The sequence below is a fragment of the Notamacropus eugenii genome, chromosome 1 (assembly GCF_028372415.1).
Source record: "Notamacropus eugenii isolate mMacEug1 chromosome 1, mMacEug1.pri_v2, whole genome shotgun sequence".
Lineage (NCBI taxonomy): Eukaryota > Metazoa > Chordata > Mammalia > Diprotodontia > Macropodidae > Notamacropus > Notamacropus eugenii.
Window position 1 is genome coordinate 435,805,921 of NC_092872.1, and position 22,654 is coordinate 435,828,574.

A 22,654-nucleotide genomic window follows, 5' to 3' on the forward strand; every position below is an offset into this window, starting at 1 on the left:
CATACAATAGTTAATAGACTTATAGAAACTGTTTGGCATGAGAATTAGGAATTTCTTCCCATGCTGATTCTACTAGCTCCCCCATGAAGAATCATTCTTACTGAGCTTGTCTGGTGCTGGAGTAGCACTCCTCTTCTCCTGGAAAGTTAGAGAAGGAAGCTACCAAAACACTTGAGGAGTTTAATTAATCCAACTGTGGAGCTCATCATACTGACCCAGAGTTGTGTTGTGGTTGGATAAAAGTAAAGGGCTTCTCCAAACACCTGCAGCAAAATTGTACTTGGATACAGATGTGAGTCACTACATGCCAGAGGAAGCAACCAGCTGCTGGGGGAGGAATCAGCTCATTGGATGGCCCAAGTTGTTTAGAGGAATTCATTTATGTGGTGACGGATTTGTTAGTCAGCAGTTTTCTTACGACAGCTGGAATAGCCCTAGGAAGTGAGTGCAATCATTCTAATTTACACACCACCAACCATATCTTTGGAATCAAATGGAGCAAGCCAAGAGAAATTTCTTCTTGCTCTTTTGCACACGTTCAGATGGATGAGTTGGGAGGTCACCAAAAAAGTTCCAATAATTCAACTGTAAATGGTTCCTATCCTTCCCCCACTCCCTTCCTCATAGCTTACATAAGGTGGGACATGGCTTCTCACTGGCTCACCTCCCCAGGGGAGATCTAGTTTGAAGCACAGCAATTAAGCGAAGAAACTCCTTGCTCTTTCAGAAAGTACAGAGAGTAGATCTGCATTGGGAGTTCTGTTGAACCCCAACTTATTAAAATGGGGGGCCTGGCAAGGGAAAAAGAGATAAGGAAAAGAGTTCTTGGACTTTCTGTTCTGCACACAGCCATGGCAGAAACATCCCATGAAAAGGGACATGGGGACAGATGTTTCCCTGTTTCTGTTCTTGGTGGAATTGTTCTCTGTTGGGGTCTGGGCATCAGTTGTGGTTTTCTTTAGGTAATTTGGCTGGTAATTAACCTCACACACAACTTAAGACTCGTGGCTTCTAATTAAAAAAGCGTAGAATCAGAAGAGGGGGGAGAAGGAACTTTGGAAACTAGTAGTTTTATGAACATGAGAAAGTCTTGTTCTTTCAACACAGATGTTTTTAAGTGAAAAATCACTCCTCTGACCTTTCCTGAAAGGTCCATGTGGTCAATTTTGTCATTAACTATTTCTTGACTGTTTAGAACTATGAGAGAAAAAAAAAACTTGGATAAAAATGCTCAGAAAATAGACAGAGGGCCCCTTCCTCCTTTTCTCTTGGAGTTAACTCTTAAGTTTTCAGTAATTCTCAGCAAATGCTTTGGAATGAGCATAAGGCCTGATCCTATCTTCTTGCTTACCTATCCAAAGTGAATTGGTCACTTTCTCTGTTTTGGCATCTTCTTACCTAGAGGAGATAGTATCCTAGAGTAGATTACATTCTCCTCTGACATTTCATCAAGGTTTGAAAGTGACTTTGTGTTCTCAAATGTTATGCAAGGAACACAGACTACCAATTTATACCAGGAAGAAAAGCTTTAAAGAAACGGTATTTTCATCTAAAAATAAGGCTAGCTTTGTCATCAGATGTCACCATCACCAGAAGAGGAGTATTTTGGCCATGGCATCTCATGCCACCATCTAAGTTATGGAGAGATAGTGATTTCAATTAACTTGTAAGGTTCTCAAGAGAGAGTCTATGTCATTTTAATCATTTTAGGCACTTCTCCATCTCCACAAAGTCCATGGCCCACAAGGCTTCTTTCATTGACTTTCATTTTCTCTACTATAGACTTCCGCCTACCATCTCCTTTTGACTATATTTTTGTCTATTTTTTTTTTTTTTATGTCATGTCACTCCAATACCTCCTGTTCAGATTGCTGTCCTTGATTCACACTCATCAACGAAGTAATGACAAAATTTGATTATGGTCTTAAAGACTCTTGACCAATTGACCCTACAATTCAATAGCTACATGTTCTCTCATATTTTCAACTAACTCTTGTTTCCCATTAAACATATTATGATGGAAAGAGTACTTAATTTTGAGTCAGAGGATCTGTATTCAGATCTTAGCCCTTACCAGTTCTTGCTATGTAACCATAAGGAATTCCTCAAACTTTCTGTTTCTTCATCTGTAAAATGAGAGTTTCACACATGATTTATGAGGTTGTCCCGTTTATCTCAGTCTCCAAATCTATGAGCTTCTGAATCTTATCCTCTGTTTGTAGTCTTTCACCTCCAAACATTCACTTAACGCATGCCATCTCTGGAACTAACTTATGCACACTGCCTTCCACAAAACTATGTCTTCCAGCCTTCAAATCAATCCTCAGATTTGTCTTTTTCAATGAAACCTTCTGCAAAGTGACCTATACTTCACTTGGTACACTTTGAATTCCTATCCTGTCCTTTATCCATCTCATTCCTATATACTTAGTGAAATTGAGCAGGGGTACAAAGATAGGCCTAGGAAGCTATAACATACATACTTAGAATATATACAGCCTATGGATTTATATATCTCTATCTATGATCATCTGATGTTCGATAGTCTTGGGTTATGATGCATGTACATTCACAGGCAATATAAATACAGGCAGTCCGTATGTAATATGAATTTATATTTTGCCATCCTGATCATTTGACATTGTCCAATGAAGACTTTCACTCTCCTGATTCCTATCTGCCCACTTACTTCTTTCCCTCAGAGATACAGAACATGTGCAAAGAGATAGGGACTTTAGTATTTATTGAGTCTGGATTTCATGCTATGGCCATCAACTTTTGGACAGGTTTTCATGAAAGCTGTGGTTGATTTGGTTGCACCAGACTAGTAAAGGTGTTGTGGTCCCATAGGGATGCCTATCTTACAACAAAGAGTAGGATGAAAACTTCAGGGATGAAATGGAAGGACCTCCGAATTTCATGACAGAAGATGTGAGTTTAAATTCCAGCTTGCTGCTTGTGTAAAATTGAACAAGTCAAGTGTAGGTCTTAGTTTCTCCATCTGCAATATTGAAGAATTAGACGAGGAGATTTCTGAAGTCCCTCTAAGCTTTAAATTTAATCTCTTTAAGTTTTAAGTCTATTAGGGACTTTGAAACAACCCAAGACAATGTGACCAGATATATACCCCATCATTTAATGAGTTTAGGAAACATAATGATGTTCTTTCCCCTTTTATGTTGGAGTTGGTTTCCTAGAAATTTCACCACCAATCGTTGGTTTGATTCTTTGTTCCATTTTCTTACAAATATTATGAGATAAAAATCATACACATTTTGGCTTAGGAGGTTTTTAGTAATCATCTAGTCCAATGGATCTTATTCTTTTTCTCATGGAGCCCTTTGGTGGTCTGGTGCAACCCATGGACCCTTTCTCAGAAGAATGTTTTTTAGATGCATAAAATACATAGAATTATTATCATTAATAATAATTATGATAGCCATAATGATAACTAACACATAGCACTTGCATTTTTTGAATGAATGATGCTGAGAAGAGTATAATCAGGAGAAATTTCTGTTTTTGTTGTCATCTTACCAAGATTTTTCCAGAGAAAGATGGAATTTGGAGAGACAAGATGGCTTTCTTTAAAGAAACCTGAAGCCCTGTCATAACAAAGAGGTTGTAGACTTTGTGTGCCTATAGGACCAAGGGGTAAAAGACAAGGGAGGTGGATTTGGGATCAACGTCAACAATTAGAGCTCTCTGGACAACCAGTGCTACCTCATAAAATACTTAGGTCCCTGCCACTGAAGGTTTTCAGGCAGAGGCTGGGTGATCCTTTGTCAGGGATGCTGGAGAGGGATTCGCACTCCCTCAACAGGCTGGACTAGATGAACTCTCAGATTCCTTCTAACTCATCAGTTCTATGATTTTGCAGTGGCACCCTTTCACCAAGACTTCTCCATGATTGAAGAAGAAACTAATTCCTATAGAAGGAAATTTGACTTACCCTCCCTCTTTGAACCACATTGGAGCATTCCCCAGGTACACCAAAGCCACAGTAGCTCATTTCCCAGCACTTAAAGGAAATATCTACTTTTCATTTCATAGTAGTACAGTGGAAAGAGTACTTACTCTGGTGTCTGGAGATCTGGTTTCAAATTCTGGCTTTCTATTTATTCCTTGTGTGACTCTTGGCAAATTACTTCACTACCCTGGGCTTCAGAGTAGTACAAAATGTATGAGATGAAAGACAGGCATTGGACTTGATGACCTTTAAGGTCCTTTCCATTTCTACATCTATGGTCCCTTCTAAGTCTGCATTTTTTCCTTTGGGGGATAGAGCAAAGTTTCATTCCTTTACCCCTAGACCATCTGGGAGACTGGAGCAGGGAGAGGGAATCCCTCTTCCTCCTCTGACATGGAAAATTATGTAAGCCCCACAAGCACTGTCTTAGGTTAAGATTTTTTCCACTCCACTTTTTAAATAATAATAATTAAAACAAATAAAACTTTTCCTCTACCCGCTATCCTCCAGAAATTACAAACAGGTGGGCCCACATGCCCTTGCTGTCAAAGAGCTTTCTGAAGCAGAGGGAAGGTTGCCATGGAGCACTACATAGAAAAAAAAATAATTATTATTTGTTTTGTTTTTGTTTAGTATCCTGCTTCTCTGCACACTCCTGGCTGCTGCCAGGACAGAGGTCTCTGTCAAGTGGCCTCTTGTTGAGACTTTGAATGCTTGTTCATGTGTTTCCCCTCACCAGTTCTAATAACATTTTTTCTATTACTTGAAATCTTAAGATCATGAATTTAGAACTTTTATTTTAAAAAAAATAATGATCTCGTAGGTCATCTGATTTATCCTCCCCCCCCGCCCCCCATTTTACAGATGAGAAAACTGAGGATCCTTAGAGATGAAATGATTGACTAAAGTCAAATGGTGGCAGAGTCAGGACCGCAATCTAGCCCCTGCTAGTCCAGTTATAGTGGTCTGTCCATTATACAACTTTGCCTTGAAAAAGTGGATCTGGTAGGCTAAATGGCTTAAGGGATTCATAATGATATACAAAGAATTTCACTAGGTTACTAGTCCAGATGGGGTGGTGGAAGGGTGAGTGACTGACCGGCAAAATTGTGGAGAGGAGACAAGAAGACCTATTGAGTTTCATTAGGTGAAACAGCCACATTTCTCTCTCTCCTCACATCTCACCAAAGTCTTGAAATGGAATAAGTGTTGACATATAACAGTGATACCACAATATCCAGTGCTCCCCCCCATAGGATTTAATGGGCACCAGAACTGTAACCATTACCTCAGAATTTTACCCTCAAGATTATGATTTCATTCACCCATTGGAATAACTTTGGCCTGCCAGAATTACTGCAAGGCTTCTCCATCTCTGAGATAATTATCAGCACCATTAATGCTTTGAAGGTAAAGGTGTTTCCTTATTTAGTCATGAACTGGAAAGTGGATCATAGATTTAGGATTAGAAAGAAATTTATAAGCGATCTGGTCCTAGAGAAAGAAATTAATCTCAGTCTCTCTCTCTCTCTCTCTTTCTCTCTCTCTCTCTCTCTCTCTCTCTCTCTCTCTCTCTCTCTCTCTCTCTCTCTCTCTCTCTCTCTGTCTCAATTTGTGTACAGCTGTAGTTAGAAGGGAATTTAGAGGCCATCTAACCTCACCTCCTTGCTTTTTATATATGGAAATGGTGGGATAAGCATGTTGAGTAACTTGCCTACTGTCATATGTAGTAATCCCCAAAGAGAAGATTAGAACTCTGTTCTTTAACTCAGTTTCACCATCACCATCACCATCACCATCACCAACCAACATTTATATAACACCTACAGTCATTTACAAATATTATTTCATTTGATCCTTACAATGATTCCGGGAGGTAAATGCTACTCTTACACCCACTATACAGATGAGAAAACTGAGGTAAACAGTTTAAGTGGCTTGCCTGGGGTCAGACACCCAGTAAATTCCCGGCTCCAGAGCTCTACCCACTGTGCCTCCTAGCTACCAGAGAGATTCCAGGCTCTTTCCTCTATACTCCAAACCCTTCATTTTACAGATGGGAAAAATGAGTCCCAGAGAGGATAAGTAACTTGACCAAAGTCATGTAGGAACTAAATGACAGAGCTGAGGTTTGAACTCCAGTCCCATCTTGACAGCTCTTTCCATTACATCTTGAAGGGACATTAGTCCGCCACGCTGCTATTGTTACTGTTACTATTACTGCAAGTGTTACTGTCACTGTTATTGTTAATTACCACTAGAGAGTCTTTTGTTTACTTTCTTGTTATTTTCCCCAGAGGTTCAGAATCCATTGCCTTAGTCTCTTATTGAGAACAATTCACTGCTGGTGATTTGAATTGAGCTATAGCATTAGGGATAATAACTGAAAGCGAGTCTCCTACAATTCATGGCTTTGTGGAGAGAGCATTGGAACCACTTAGCTTTCAGATCCTATCTGGAGGATGTTAGGCTAGTAAATTCTCTCCCTGACTCTCCTTTTCCTCACGTGTAAAATTAGGGGAATTGAACTGGATAGTGTTTAAATCTCTGATTTTCTGATTCCACATGCTAAAACTTCTTTACAGAAACCTGAACTCCTAGTGGGGGGAGGTGGTGGATTAGATGGGAAATTGTCCAATCTGAAAGTACAGACCAAGTCAGAACCCTGAGGGTCTTCAGATATCTGTGACTGTAGGAGGGAAAAATCACTGTGCTCTCTGTGCCCTACCCCTGCAACAATTGTTGGCTGACTGTCAGACCTACTGTTGAACTATAAATCTGAAAGTTGAAAGAATGGATTCTCGTTATCTCTTAGAGACTTGCATCCAAGCTGTAAACTACTCCCGGAGGCCCTGCCCAGGAAGGTGATAATTGTTTCTAATGGTTTGTAAACAACAGGACTAGCTTTTTGTAGTTGTTAAGTCTGTAAAAGAGAATTTGAGGTCAGTGTTAATCCATTAACTCTTTGTAGTCTGTTTATACCCCCTGACACTGGGGTCTGGAAAGGGAGGGAGTTAATGCTTAAAATAAAAATGGAGAGACATTCTAAGCGTCTCAGTTATGGTGGAGGAGTGGGGCTGGACTGGAAAATCTCTGGTAGTTGGTCAGAGGTAATTCAAAGGGAATACTGTAGTGTTGTCCGGGGAAGTAAAACCCTAGTTCAGATTAGCTCTAGGGGACAGCAGTGGGTAGAAGGTCTTCTGACAACTTTTGGCCTGACATTTCAATGTGAGGAAAGACTTAATAACAATTAGTTGGCCAAGAGTCAGTTAAAAAAAATTCATTAACCACCTACTATGTGTCTGGCACTTTGCTAAGCACTAAGGATACAAGGAAGAGTAATAGTCCCAGTTTTCAGAGTTCACAGTCTAAAGCGGGAGACAATGTGCAAAGAAGTACGTACAAATAAACTATAAACAGGATAAATTGGGAATACCAAGGAAGGTACTAACATTGAGGGCCATCCGAAAAGTCTTTTTCTAGAAGATGGACTTTTTGCTGATACTTAAAGGCAGCCTAGGGAGCCAGGAGGCAGATAGTGGGGAGGAAAGCATTCCAGGTATTGTGACTGAAACTGCCCAGAGTTGAGAGATAGAGTATGTTGTTTGATTAACTTCAAGGAGACCAGTGTCCCTGAAAGACAGAGTATGTGGGGAAGGGAGATAGTCTTGTGTATTGTCTAAGTGGAGGGGACGTCCCAGGAGCCAACAGGTTTTCCTTTACTAGATATCTTCAGAAAGAAACTTGGTGAGTAGCTGCTGGGGATCTTTGGCTGTCTCCAGGCCTTGGCTGCTCTCCCTCCTCAGCTCTTCAAGGACAAGCTCAAATCATCTCCTTCAACCAATCAATAATAAACATTTATTAAGTACCTACTGGTGGCACAGTGGATAAAGTGCCAGGCCTAGAGTCAGAAAGACTCTTTTCCTGAGTTCAAATCTGACCTCAGACACGTACTAGCTGTGAGACCCTGGGCAGGTCTTAACCCCATTCGCCTCAATTTCCTCATCTGTAAAATGAGCTGGAGAAGAAAATGGCAAACCACTCTAGTATTTTTGCCAAGAGAACCCCAAATGAGGTCACGAAGAGTCAGGCATGACTGAACAGATTGAGGGAGGAGATACAACAGGTTCCCAGATAAGTAGGAATTGGAAACATGATTTCATTAGTTGAGGGAACTTCTAGCTCAGGCTATTCCCTCTAGTAATGCAGGTCTTAAAACTATTTAAAACTTAAAGCAGTATTTCTAGAAATATGTCAGGCACCCCTACAAGCATCAGAGACCCTTTCAGCAAATCCAGGGTTAAAATGTTTTTCATAATGATATGATGTTTTAATTTCTAATATAATAAATATTGATAGTTATAATCAGCATAACCAAAAGGTCTTCAGGGCCTGGATACTTCCTCTAATAATTTAAAGAATGTAAAAGGTGGCATAAGATCAAAAAGTTTGAGAACCATTAGTTTATAGATTTGCTTAGAAGTCTGTGATGTTAGGTCAGTGTGTGTCAGAGGTAGCAACAAAACACAGATTTTCCTGAATTTAAACTGGTTCTCTTTATCCACTGTGCCAAGCACACTTACTTCTCCACAATTAAGTAAATATAAGTAAATGCAGATTTATGGGAAATAGTGCCAAGTAATTGAGGGAGGAGTAGTAATAATTGGGGAATTGGAAAAAGTCTCTTGAAGGTCTTTTTGTATCCTGAGCACTTAATAGGTCTGGTAACATAGTAGTTACTTCTTGTTGACTCCAGGCTCAGTGCTCTATCTACTGTGCCACCTAACTGCTCCCCGCTTCTCCCTCATTATAATATCAGTTCCGTGAGGTCAGGGGTTGTCTCACTTTTCTTTTGTATTTCCTGTGCCACCTGACTGATTGATGGAGTGGTGGGGTAACTGTTCCTACTTCGGTTGGAACTGGGTATTGACTTGTGGGGTCTTGTCCAACTTGAGCATCTGTGAGTTATACATACATTGAGTTAGGCTAAAGTCCAGGTCTCTTCTGTACATCAGAATAGATTTCTACTGGATTATTCACTTCTTGTAGGACTTCCACATAGTTACTCTGCCCTTCTGATTTAGGAAGTCAGCAGTTCCTAAACTGAGCTTGGATGGGAGGAAAAGGAAACAGGGGCCAGCCTTCCTCTTTTCCTTATCTTTTTAGTTTCTGCACTCCACCCCAAATAGAGCATTTTCTAAGTCCACTTTACACTCAGGAGTTGCCTGGTGTTTGGAGGTCCACTGGGGTTAAGTGAAAGGGGCCAGCTCCTGCCCCATTTACGCCTGCTCAATTCCCAGTGAAGTCAATTGGAGCTGCGCCTGCGTAACTGAGGCTAACATTTGGCCTAAGGAGACACATTAGGAAACCCTGATTGGTGTGTGTATGTGTATGCATGTGAGTGTGTGTGTTTCCCTCCTTTCTGCCTTTTTTTTCCCCTTTCTTTCTCTGTGGCACATTCCCAGGTCCCTTTGGGTAGAAAGAGGAAATTGGAGAGGATGGGCTGGAGGTTTGGTGAGCACTTCCCCCCTCCTGTGATTGACAAAGGACGGCATAAATCTGTCAAAGGGGAACTCAATAGAAACCGCATGGCATTCCCTCGTGTGGGAAAATACCACAGCTCCTTCTCCTCTTGTTCTCTCTGTCTCCCTGCCTTTGTGTACAACGTGTGTGGGTGGAAGATAAACTGGATTAAAAAAACCCTTTGAAAGCAAGACATCGTTAACTCCTCTAATTGAAAGCAGCCTTTGAGGACTGGATTTGGTGCTGGCTGCCATAACTGGTCACTTATCCAGTGGACAAATGCTCCCCCTATACCAGAAGAGGCCACTCATGTCCCCCTGTCCTGTCTGGTTAGTGGACCGACAACAGACAAAACTTTTCACCAGAACTTACTCTGTGGAAGGATCTTTTAACTCGGAGAGATTCAGACCATCCACCTGAACTCCCTTGAATCCCCAACTAAAGAGATTCACACACGTGCATGTGCATACACACACACACACACACACACACACACACACAAAACTTTTTATTAATGGTGATGATGTCTGAATTGATTTTCTTGTTTCTGGGTTGTCTTGGCAAGGGTGGGCAGCTGCAAAACCAACCTCTGACCTTGTAAAACTGCAAAAACTTGATCCCGAGGTTGTTACGCTGACTGGGAGGCAAATGGGACCATACCCATCGCCTTTACCCCACTTTTATTTCATGACCATTTAATTTTTGAGCTCAATAAAATACAGACAGTTCTCTCCAATAGCCCTCACAGTGGCTTTGACATCAGTTTATTGAATCATAGAACTTGAGAGCTGAAAGTGACCTTAGAGATTATCTAGGCCAAACCCCTCCTTTTAGAGATGAGGAAAGCACAATGAGTACATGCAGTGGCTTTTCCTAAAGAAGTGACTTGTTGGTTAGTTCTAGAGTTGGGACTGGGAATCTAGTCTCCAGCTTTCCCCATCATACTATATATAAAAGCAAAATAGACTCAGAAGAACCTACTCTGAAGCTGATCATAGAATCCTAGAGCTTGAACTAAGAATGCAACTTTAGAATGCAACTAAGTGCAAACAATTCATTTTATAGAGACTAAAGCAGATAGAAGGTGAAATGATGTGTGCAGTCACACAAAGATGAAGTTTAAATTCAAACCCAGAACCTCTGTCTTCTAATTCAATGTATTTTTCCCTTGTTCCCGACTGAACAGCCCTACCGCAACAAAAATCAGTACGAGAAAGGACAACTACTGTATATTTGTGTGGAACCATCTTTCTTACTGGCTGATGATAAGTTTAGTGTTTTGAGTTTTACAGGGTGCTTTCTTCACAGCAACCATGCAAATTTGCCAACACATAAATTTCACCATAAGCTTAGGAGACAGACAGGGCAGGTATCCATATGCCTCCCTTGTAAATAAGGAAGCTGAGGCTCTGAGAAGCTCTTTGGTTTTCTCTAGGAAGAAACAGAGCCAAGACTTAAGCCTCTGTTACCTAATACTAGCCCCAGCACACTCTTCACTTCCCTACACTGACCCTGGTGCTGATATTTTCCTAAGATTGCAAAATTTTTGAGCTGGTAATTTAATGAGGACCATTTTTATTAAACAAGCCTTGCTAGATAAACACGTAGTGGGGAAACAGTGAAAAGGCCTGGGCAGATTATTGTCCTAATACAAACAGGAGTCAGGGGAATTGGAGGTTAAACAGGAAGTCATGCAATCACTTCAGACATATATGAAGAGAAAAGGATGAGCAGAGACTGAGCCTAATCAACTCCAGCATGTTCAGTGGTGGGTGAGCTCAGTGGTAAAAATCAATTAGTATGTGCATTGTGACTAGAGGATTAAGAAGGAATTAAGAGCAGTCTTAAAAGGCAGTTTGGTATAGATGATAGAAGGGTAGCTTTAGTGTACAGAATGGTTGGGTACTACCAATGACTACTTTTACAAGCTGTATAACCACAGTCAAGTTCCTTTCAGTACTCCCAGCAACTCTCTAAGACTGTAAGTGACAGATTGACGTCAGGACTGGAGGCTTCCATGTTAGAAGTCCCTTACATTGATTAAACCACAGGTCCAGGAGAGAGAGAGAGACAGAGACAGACAGAGAGATAGAGACAGAGAGAGAGAGATTATTTATTGAATAATAATGCAGTCTGGTTGATTAGACCCCTTTCCCACTAAGGAAGGAGATATGTAGACAGAAATAACTAGAATGGCTGATAAGTTCATAAGTACAGCCCCTGACACCGAAGGAATTTTTACCAACCTCCGTGTTCATTGTTATCTGGCTTACTCGTGATTGGTACACTCAAATGTGCCTGGGGTCAGCTTCACCTGAACTGCTACATTTGAAAAAGGTTCTAGCTTTTTGTCTTCCAAAATAGAAAATAGTTCTAGCTCTAATTGTCACATGCCACTCAGAATCAGCCCTTCTCTTAGGAGTAGAGCAAATATTGGGAAATAGTCAGTGATGAAGTATATTAGTACATTTGTATTCTCATTCTCTCTCCCTCCCTCTCTCTCTGTCTCTCTCTCTGTCTCTCTCTCTCTCTGTCTCTCTGTCTCTCTGTCTCTCTCTCTCTGTCTCTCTGTCTCTCTCTCTCTGTCTCTCTCTGTCTCTCTCTCTCTCTCTCTCTCTCTCTCTCTCTCCCCCCTCTCCCAACCCCTGGCAGGTAGCTTGTACACTAACTGTAAACCTAATAGAATATCAAGTTGTATTTCTGTTCCTTAAAATTCCAAAATGGACTAACTAGGTGGTCCACCAGAAAAGGGCAGAGGCAATGAAAAACAAATGGTGGCCAAGATAATGAAAATTAGGTCAGGATTGGTCAAAGTAACCAGGGGTATTCCGGTTTGAAAAAAGAAGACAAATGGAAGGGGGAGATGGGGTGAGAAATAGGGGAGATTTTCTTTCTTTTTTGAAGGGCTGCCTTTTGAGAGAGGGAACAAACCTAAGTTTAAGTTTCTGCCCTCCATAAGACAGAATGAAGATCAATGAGGAGAAATTAACAGGGAAGAATTTCAATCCATCTATAAGCATTTGTGTTTGTAGGCATTGGGCTAGTTACTGGCCATAAAAATATTAAAAAAAAAAAAGTGAAATAGTCCCTCCCCAGAAGGAGCTTACATTTTATCAAGGGACAACAACTTATAGACAACTTTATATAAAGTATATAAAGGAGGGAGAAGACACTGGTTGGTACAGATCAAGAAATACTTCATGTAGGAAGTGTTGCTTGAGCTGCACTTGGAAGGAATCTAGATCTTAACTCAATGTAAGGAACAACTTTGTACCAAATAAAATTGGCCTCCAATGGAGTGAGGTTGCCTTGAATGACAGTGAACTTTAGGTCACAGGAGGTATTCAAGAAAAGGCGTGATAACATTAGAAACATTCTTACATTGGGTAAGACATTGAATTAGATGGCCCCTAAGGTCACTCCTAGTCTTAAATTTCTATCTTTCTTTAATTCTCAGAGCCATAGATGAGGAACTAAAATCAGGTGCTAATTTCTAATTCCTAATAGAGATAGCTAATGGAAAAGTAGGTAGAGTGCTGGGCCTAGAATTGAGACCTGAGTTCAAATCCATTTTCATACAATTAGTATCAATATAATCTTGGTCAAGTCACTTAACTTCTATTTGCCTCAGTTTCCTCAACTGTAAAATGGGTCTAATAATAGCACCTATCTCCCAGGGTTCTTATAAAGATCAAATTGGATAAATTTGTAAAAGTGCTTAATGCAGTGTCTGCCATATGGTAAGCACTATAGAAATTCTTATTCCCTTCCATCCCTAATTGAAATGCAGCTAGATGAAAAGTCAGACATCATAAAACTATCCTCTGAAAGGTGCTCTTCAGGTGGCCTGAGAAAATATAACTACAATTCAATTTCATTTGTGGGCTTATTCCACCATTCTCAAATGGGAGATGTACAGAGCTGCATGTAAATGTATTTGGAAAAGAAGGTACTCTGCCCATTCTCCTCACTAAAGGGACATCCTTATGGAACTCTCACACCAGAGATGTGTTTGAAATTGGTCAGGACTTTGGGCGAAGATTCAACTGGATTGGTTTCCTACTCTTTGATCTGAGTTGACCATCTCTGATTATAATCCTAGCCAGGCTGAAAACAAAAACAATACTAAACAAAACAACAAAAGAGAAAATATTGGCGGCGTGTTTCTCTAAAGCTGCGTCCTGTGCTGATAGACTGAGGGAGATAAAGGCTAACCGTATTAAAGCAATAAGAGGCCTTTGTTCATGTCAGAGAGTTCTGTGACCATGAAGATGTTAGATGTGGACAGATAATTCCTCCTGACTACAGTGGTGTCCTCAACCACACTCCACGGAGGACTAGGGCGGCTTAAAACATGAGGAGGAAGAATTCTGAAATGATACATGTCGAATTGCTGAACTGCATTTCAAATACCAAAGATAGTTTATGTAAAGTCTTAGACTGTTGTAAAATGTAACACTACCCACTGGCAAGTCTCAGGGAAGCTTGAGCCCAGTTGTTTTTTAGAAAAATAAATTCAAAAATGTCTTCCAGCCCATTAAAGCTGGTTATGTTTTACCCATAGATTCCTTTGCACAAGGCCTTTAGAGAGCTGAATGACTGAAACCATTACCTCACTTCTAGCCAATCAGATGGCTGGTCCCTCAAGCCTTTTTCTTTGCTTCAGTTTTACCTGCAGACTGGCAACACACTGCGTTCCATTTTCTCCAGGGGATCCTTTGAAGAATGTCTCTGGGTTTGTCTTTGCAGTGCCCTGCTATTGTTTAAAATGTCTCTTTTTATTCAAGGTTTAAAAGAGGAAACATTTTTTTTTTAATTCTAAACTGTACATCAGGGTCCCCCTGCCTCTGACATTGACAGGTTCTAGGGAAGAGGGAAAGACTTGGAAGTGTTGTCAAGGATAAAGTTGCCTCTGACCTTGTTACGCAAATCATCACCAAAAAGACTTTTGGTGCTCTCTGTGCCTTGGGCAGCTCAGCAACATGGCCAAGCAGGCTCTCCTAGGCTGTGCAAATAGTAGAGGGAAAATACTCAGACATGCAATAAAAGGTACCCAGGAATAAGACACAGACCTCCCTCTTAGTTTCCCTGCTTTTCTACAAAGTCTTACCTGTCTCCTCTGCTTCCTCTACCACTATAGGTTTATGCGCAAATAGTAACACCAGAGAGAGAGAGAGAAAGTGTTGGTCTGTAACATAGGTAGTAAAAGTCTGACTTCTCCTTGTTTTTATGTTGGCTACTGGTAGCCCAGCATGGGAGAGAGATTGGTTCTCTTCTTAGAGTTATGGGTTTCAGCTGCTGCTTTTTCGCCTTCAGAGCTCAACTGTTTTGCCATCCTTGCTGAGCTAATATGGAAACACATGGTTGTGGATTGCCCTGACTTTTCAAATTAGCCTATTATTGATGGTTGGGATACACACACACACATATACATACACACACGTGTGTGTACATATATATGCATGGGTGTATATGTGTATTTGTATGCATAGGTATATGTATATATTCCCCCTTGTGGAGAAAAAAATCCTCCTGAGAGGAATAGTTTTTATACCGATGGACTTATATTCATTTTGGAAACTTAAGAAAAACACAGACATCTGTCTCCAGAGCGTACAGCTGTATTATTTTCGCAAGACTTTTTCTATGGATCCATAGACACCCTTTCACCCTGGAAGTTCTCTCCACCCGTGGATGACTTCTCAAATTCAAAGTACTGTCCATCTCTGAGTCCTCACTTTCTGTTGCTGGTTCATCTCAGAATCTCCAGTTTAAGGATGGGGGCCAAGCCAAAGATGTCTTCCTTGTTCTCCTGGGAGCATTGCTGTTTCATCTCCACAGGACTTTTCTACATCGACCAGGTCCCTGGTCCAGGTATCCTCAACCCCAACCTACTTTCCCTTTCAAGCCCCTTTTATGTGTTGTCCTCCCCCATTAGAGGACAGGGGCTGTCTATCTGCTTCTGTTTGTATTCTTTATCCTTGGTAAAATGCCTGGCACAGAGTAGGCACTTAAACACTTGTTGCCTGCCTGAAATGACTCGGACGTTACAAATGAAGCCAGAAAAAGATACTGAATCCCCTTAAATGACTGACTCACCTCATGTGCTCATTTGTTAGTCCTTTTCAGCATTATGCCTTGCTCATAGTAAACATATAATAATTGTGTTGAATTAACAAAGGAATTTACTGTGAAAAACATTCATTGTATATGGGAGTTCACATACAGCAATGTATAGAAGAAGAATTCTTCAATAGTATGTATACTATACACACTTCAGTAACCAATAAGCATTTAGACTGTAATGAAAACTTTAATTTTAGAACGTACTAAAGTAAGCAGATCTTTACTATCTGTCTGACTCAGTTTCCATTTACCTTTCAAAGTTGATGTGAACATTAAAAGAGATATTTTCAAAGTGCTTAGCACAGAGCTTGGCACATTGTAGGTGCTTAATAAATGCTTGTTTTTTTCCTTCCTCCTTTTCTTTTCTACAAGTTTCAATGCCCTTTGAGAAAGCTATATTAGAAACTAACGCTGATATGTGTGTGAGGGTGTGTGTGTGTGTGTGTGTGTGTGTGTGTGTGTGTGTGTATACATGCATTTTTATTCGCTGTATTTTTCTCATCTTCCAGGTAAATGCTTTTTCAGACACCCCCTGCCTCATATTTATCATATATCACTAAATCACATAACAGTAGTGTTAGAGAGAACTTCAGAGATCAATGATTCCAAGTCCCATATTTTTGATGTGAGGAAACAGACCTAGAGAGGTTACATGACTTGCCTAACTTCGTGTAATTAATAAGTGACAAAGTCAGGATATTAATCTAGGTCTTCTGACTCTTCCATGTTGTTTACAGTATTCTAAATCTATATCACCATCAAATGGTTTTATATTTTTGAAATGATTTAATGAATCCATTTAAAATTTATATCTCTAATGTCTTTGTATTTCTGCTTTGTTGTTCAGTTGTTTCAGTCTTATCCGACTCTTCATGGCCTCTTTTTGGAGTTTTCTTGACTGAAGTGCTTTGCCATTTCCTTCTCCAACTCATTTGACAGATGAAGAAACTGAGGAAAACAGGGTTAAATGACTTGCCTAGGGTCATACAGCTAATATGTGTCTGAGGTCAAATTAGAACTTAGGTCTTAACAGACTCTAGGCCTGGCATTCTATCCGCTGCACCATCTAGTTGCCCTTGGTTTTGTAGTAATACTTTAAAGTCCATTTAAACTGTTCAACTATTAAATATAATCGTAGCATTTTAAATCTCTACCTTTTTATTACCTGTACAGTGATTAGTGCTATAATATGACATTACTAATGCCAAAGAGTTAATTTATCCCATAATTTTATAGCTTATATTATATTGCTTTCTTTACAAATATTCTGTTAGTATCAAACAATGCAAAGGAAAAGAGATAAGGGTAAAGCTGACATTTTTGCTTGGCTTATGGAAGCAAAGAACGGATGGATGAGTGATCAGAACAGAAACTTATGTAAACATGATTGACTGTACAGCAGTTAGGCTCTTGGGAAATTGTAACGTATATATTTTCTGTGGGTGGAGACATGAGTGACCATTATTCGAAATAAATGATAGAAGACTGTGTATGAATTTAAATCTACAAGTGACCCTTTGCAAGTTGAAGGCTTTTGTCAGCTTCTAGAGGGCTGGCACTGTTTCTTTTTTATCTTTAGTTTCTAAGAATCTATCACAGTACTGGCACACCTGAGCTTATGGAGTTTCATCATTAATTAAATGCTTGTTGGCTTTTAGTTAAATGCTTGTTGGTTGATCGATTATAAGGAGTGGACTGTCAAGAACAAGAGTGCTTTTGACAAATACAGAAGATCTGAGGATTTTTAAGAATTTAATATAATTTAATATAAGTCTATACATGTGTGAATATATATATATGTAGGCATATATATGACTACATAATGCATAATTTGTTACTTCAAGGATATACCATTTCTTTCATGTGGATACTCACTCCACTGATTACAGAACTCCAATCTGCCTGAAATAACCACTGTCATGAATTACTGTAGCCAAAAATATCTGTCACTTAATGGGTACACTTTGAGACATGCATCTCTCTTCTACTACCACGACCACCACCACCACTACTACAACTACTACTACTACTACCACCACCACCACTTTCATCAGGCTAGAAAGGCTGGAAGGTATGACATCATCTTAGAGCCAGCCTAGCTGAGCTTACAAAACTTCATCAGGGATTGTTTATAGGGCGATGAATTTTCTAGCCATGGCAACTCATGCTAAGACCACCTGCTAAGGAGGGTTTGGGATCTGTTTCAGTAGAAGAAATAACCAAACCAACAAAATTACAGATCTTTGATGTGTTGAAGTGTGTGTGTGTGTGTGTGTGTGTGTGTGTAGATTAGTATATGTGCTTATATGAGATACAGATCGGCAACAAAGGACGAACACAACAAATTTACAGAGTATACAATACACATACAGAGTATGTACATGTGTTATAAAAATTAATTATATGTTCATTCACATATGTTCTTGGATTCTTGTCTAGGAAAATGTGTTCCTGTTATTTTCTTTTTCATTCTAATTTAAAATTTTACTGTTTTTTGGGTTTTTTTTTTGGAACCTGCCTTGGATAATGGTAAGAGATGATTTAACACATTCAGAAAGAAGTTTAGCATTTCCCCAAAAGCCTAATCAGTCTCAAGGTGAATCTATTGATTACTGACCATCTAAATAAACAAACAAAAAAAATCACTACATCTCACTCTGGTACCTCTGGGTATTGAGCTAAGCTGCAATAAGTATGGATACCAACAACTGAGGTTAAGCTCTGTATGTGTGTATGCACACACTTCATTCATGCACATATACTTGCCCATGCATATCCACACATTTTTCCTTCGGTGATCTATGGGACATATAGAAGTATACCTGTGGCTGATTTCAAAGCATCTCTCTTTTTCCAGATGTGTCGAACCAAAGTGGTAGACTTGAGTGAAGAGGTGTCTCAGCACGCATGGTATCCTTGCACAATCAACTACCAATATTCATATAACACTCAGACCACTTTCTGGCTCAAGGTAAGAGACTGGGATGAAAATCCTTTAAAATTCCCAACATGCTTCTGTTGGGTCATTGGCTCCATATTTTTATACATTGATCTACCCTTTAAGGGAGTCCATGTAGGAGGAAATATTGTACCCTTGTGAATTTTTTAATTTGACTTTGAACAAGAACATTTCTAGTCCTGTTCAGCCCTTCTTTGCTTTCTGTTTCTCCCTCCCCACCGAATCTCACCCCTTAAAGTAAAGTAACTGGCAAGTAACTTTAATATCATTTAATATCATTTTAATATCATTTGTTCTTCTCTCACAGGCTTACTTTTCTCAGCCAATGGTAGCTACAGCAGTTATTGTCCATCTGGTGACTGATGGGACAAATTATTTGGACCAGAAACAGGAGACAATCAGTGTTCAGCTATTTGACACAAAAGAACAGATTCATGATCTGGGTATGATATACACACAAACACAAACATATGTGTAGTTACATTCACATGTATATAAAGATACAAGTGCATATATGTGTGTGAATTATATATACTCATATATTCATATATTGTATACATGCATATATAAACAGTACATTTATATATTATGTGCATACGTATATATTAGATTATGTGTATATATAAACTGTACAAATACTTAATTTTCTTTAGTGGAATTCACTTTTACTTATTGTATATAAAGATGCATGTTAAATTCATATTAATTAATATTAGAACTAGAAAGAATCTTTGAGATTTTCTTGTCCATCTCCCATTTTGTAAAAGAGGAAGCCAAGGCCCAGATAGAAGAAATTTCTTGCTTGACGCCGATAGCTAGTTCATGGCTAAGTTCTCCTGATTCCCAGTCCAAGATTTTTCTTCATATCATAAAGTGTTTGTAAATTCCTTGGGGGTAACAATTTAATCCTTGTCTCTCCCCGCAAAACTGTCTTAGGGCTCTTTATGCGTTGGGTGCTCAGTCAATAGGAATGACTGACCATAACCTTCCTAGAGAAAGCAATGATACGAACAGGAGAAAAGATGAACCCTCCTATCCTGGGGCACACACAGATTGAGTCGCACAAATTATTTCTGATCGTCCCTCGCTGACTGCCTTTGGGAAGACTCGCTATAGTTCCTGAGAAGCTGTACTTCTGTACCAAGGGGCCCAATTAGGCTTAGTGTTGACTGCAAGGCCCCTTGAGTATCTACCTAGCAGGAGGTGAATTGATATCACCACCCTGTTGGCCCTACACTGCCCCACCCCCCACCTCCCAACCTCTTCTCAGCCCCTAGCCCTTCTGGCAAGCTAGCAGTAATCAGGGGATTGGGGAAATGGATGACTTTCAGCCTTGCAATTCCAAAGTGTTTGGAATTCCAGGCGGACGCTGCTCTGGCAGCCCCTGCTTCAAAGCGGGAACCCAGCATCATTCCACAGAGAGCTCATTTCAAAAGGCCTGTGAGAGGGAGGCAGACAAGGAGGTCGTTTCAGGGTCAGGTAGAAGCCAGCTAAGAAGGGAGGAATTTTGCCCCCTAAATGGTAAGAGAGAAAATAATAAATAGAAAAGAGAAAGAAAACTGCCATGTGCTTACAAGGGACCTCTATCTTGGTAGGGGGAAACACATTCAAAAAAATTGTTGTTTTTGTTGTCTTTGGTTCTGGGCAAAGGTGTCTGGAACGTTAGATGTCTTTGATGCAGCTAAACCTGTGAATACCATCTCTGTTATAATTGTTGGGTGCCTTGTTGGGTTGATGAATTCAGTCTTTCCTCATTGAGTCCTCCAATAGCGCTGCCTGCTCACATGTCCCTCTTCCACACTTCCCCATTCCACTCTTGTCAGCAGGGTTTGCTGTGGCAAACACAGTGGCAGTTTAGGTCACAGGGCCAGGTTGAGAGGGAAGAGGAAAGTGAGACATGTAAACAAAGCCAGGGAAAAGCCTTAATCTTGTTTGAGGGAGGGTGAAGAATTGGACCATCTAAAGAATGGATTACAGAGGGCATGAATCCAAAGGGAAGGAGGTAAAGAAGAAATTACTATAGTGAATGCTGATAGGTCGGTATGGTTAGGAGAAAGAGAAGCTGGAGGAGGTAGGTGAGTAGAGAGAGTGGAGGAAACAGAATATTCATTAGCCTAGGAAGTGAAAAATGGAAGGAAATTAGAGAGGGTTATTTGGGGGGGGGGGGATTGTTTTTTTAATGCACAAAAAAACTCAGATCAAAACAACCTCTCCCCAAAAACCCCCCACAAAACTTTCAATCAAACTTGAAATCCCCATCAGCTGCACAAATGGGGCTTTTGTGTAGTGACATAAAAGGGTCTGGAAGCTTTGGAAAGGGCCTTTGGGGCGTGTGTGAAAAGCATTGACTAATGAGTGTCCTCCCCTCCATCTCTCTGTTCTACCCTCCCTGACAGGTGTCCATGTTCTAAGTTGCAGGAGCAATCCCCTGATTATCCCGGTGATCCATGACCTCAGCCACCCCTTCTACCACAGCCAAGCTGTCCTTGTGAGTTTTAGCTCACCACTGGTCGCCATCTCTGGGGTGGCCCTGCGTTCCTTCTACAACTTTGACCCCATCACCATCAGCAGCTGTCAGAGAGGGGAGACCTACAGCCCAGCTGAGCAGAGGTAAAGCTCTTAATTCCAGTTTCCTCCCCACAGTCCCCTCTCAGTTTCTTCCCCACCCCTAACAAATAGTTTCCCTGCCCTCTCTGGTCTATAACCTCAGAAAGTCAGACCAGGAAACTGAAGGGAAGGAAGATGAACCTAAGTGGCCTTTTATAATGCTGAGTAAAGCCCCAATATTCCTACTGTTTCATCAGAAAGAGATGGTGCCATTGTATTGATTTTTTTCTTTCACTCTCCCTAAACTTGTAATTGCTGCAAAGTAAGGAGGCTCACCATTTATTTAATCCCAAGTGAATACGTACATTCTCAGGGAAATGAGAAAAGCTCATGATTGGGATGACCCATGCGAAATTTCAGAATCTACCATGCTTCACCCCAGTCCTTTGCCTTTTAGTGATACACAAATAGCTCCACCATCTCTATTCAAGGACTCCTCAAAGTGTGACCCCAAAGAAGTCTCCTCATAATCTGTAGGATGGTCTCTAGAAATAGTAATGTTTCAGATTTGACCAGATAAAGATCTGGTTTTGCACACTAGTCATTTACTTAGGATATTTCATTTATTTTTTTTTACAGCATTGCTTTCTGCTGTTGTACAGTTGTTTTATAGTTGTGTCCTACTCTTCACGACCTCATTTGAGGTTTTCTTGGTAGAGATACTAGAGTCGTTTGTCATTTCCTTCTCTAGTTCATTTTTCACATAAAAAACTGAGGCAAACAGGGTTAAGTGACTAAGGTTCACACAGCTAGTCCGTGTCTGAGAGCAGACTTGAAGTCAGGATCATGAGTCTTCCTGACTCCAGGCCCAGTACTCTAATCCCTGTGCCCTCTAACTGCCTATCACTTTCTAGGAGGCATTTAATACTTGTTAATTGACTGATTGATTTTAGTCTAATCCAAAGGGACTCTTTGATAATACTTCCATGTGTTTTGCACTTTGCCCTTCCAACTGTCCCACCTCCAAAATGAGTTTAACAAACATTTTCTCATTTGATTCTGATGACAGTCTTCATTAGGCTGACCTGAATTCTTTTTCCAGCTCTGCCTCTAACTCACTGTGTGACTGTTAGCAATTCACTCCATCTCCTTTGACTCTAGTTTCCTGAATTCTCCTCGTGCTCCCTCCTCCTTTTTTTAAAAGGACTAGGTTAATGTTTGACATTCTTTATCATGGTTCCTAAGGTTCCTTTAAATTCCAGTACTCTGTAGCTGATATTCTGTTTGTGTTCTGGAAAAACTCTGAGTGCTAGTGATCTATATTCTAATGGTCTAGGTTCTAAGTTTCCTCATAATGACTGACTCTACAACATTGCTTGGAATGATAAATACAAAGTTCTGTGGATAAAAGACAGTTTTTGTCTTCATTGCAAGATTGTGCTATGGCTATCACAGGGCTCTCCGTATGGTGGGGGCTTTAGGAATATCCCTTGAATGAGTTACTGAAGGAAAAAGCAGTTCTATGTGAC

At 40.3% G+C, this 22,654-nt stretch overlaps 1 protein-coding gene across 3 annotated transcripts in view; it reads left to right on the forward strand.

The window, feature by feature from the left end:
* PAPPA (pappalysin 1) overlaps positions 1-22,654 on the forward strand; it is a 287,476-nt gene that overhangs the window by 183,052 nt on the left and 81,770 nt on the right. For all 3 annotated transcript variants that reach the window (XR_011972082.1, XM_072631746.1, XM_072631747.1), the window contains 3 exons: positions 18,477-18,590; positions 18,886-19,021; positions 20,975-21,188. Coding sequence is in view for 2 of the 3 variants with exons in the window: in XM_072631746.1 (XP_072487847.1) it covers positions 18,477-18,590; positions 18,886-19,021; positions 20,975-21,188 (464 nt within the window). In the remaining variant the exon portion in view is untranslated. The remainder of the gene's footprint in view (positions 1-18,476; positions 18,591-18,885; positions 19,022-20,974; positions 21,189-22,654) is intronic.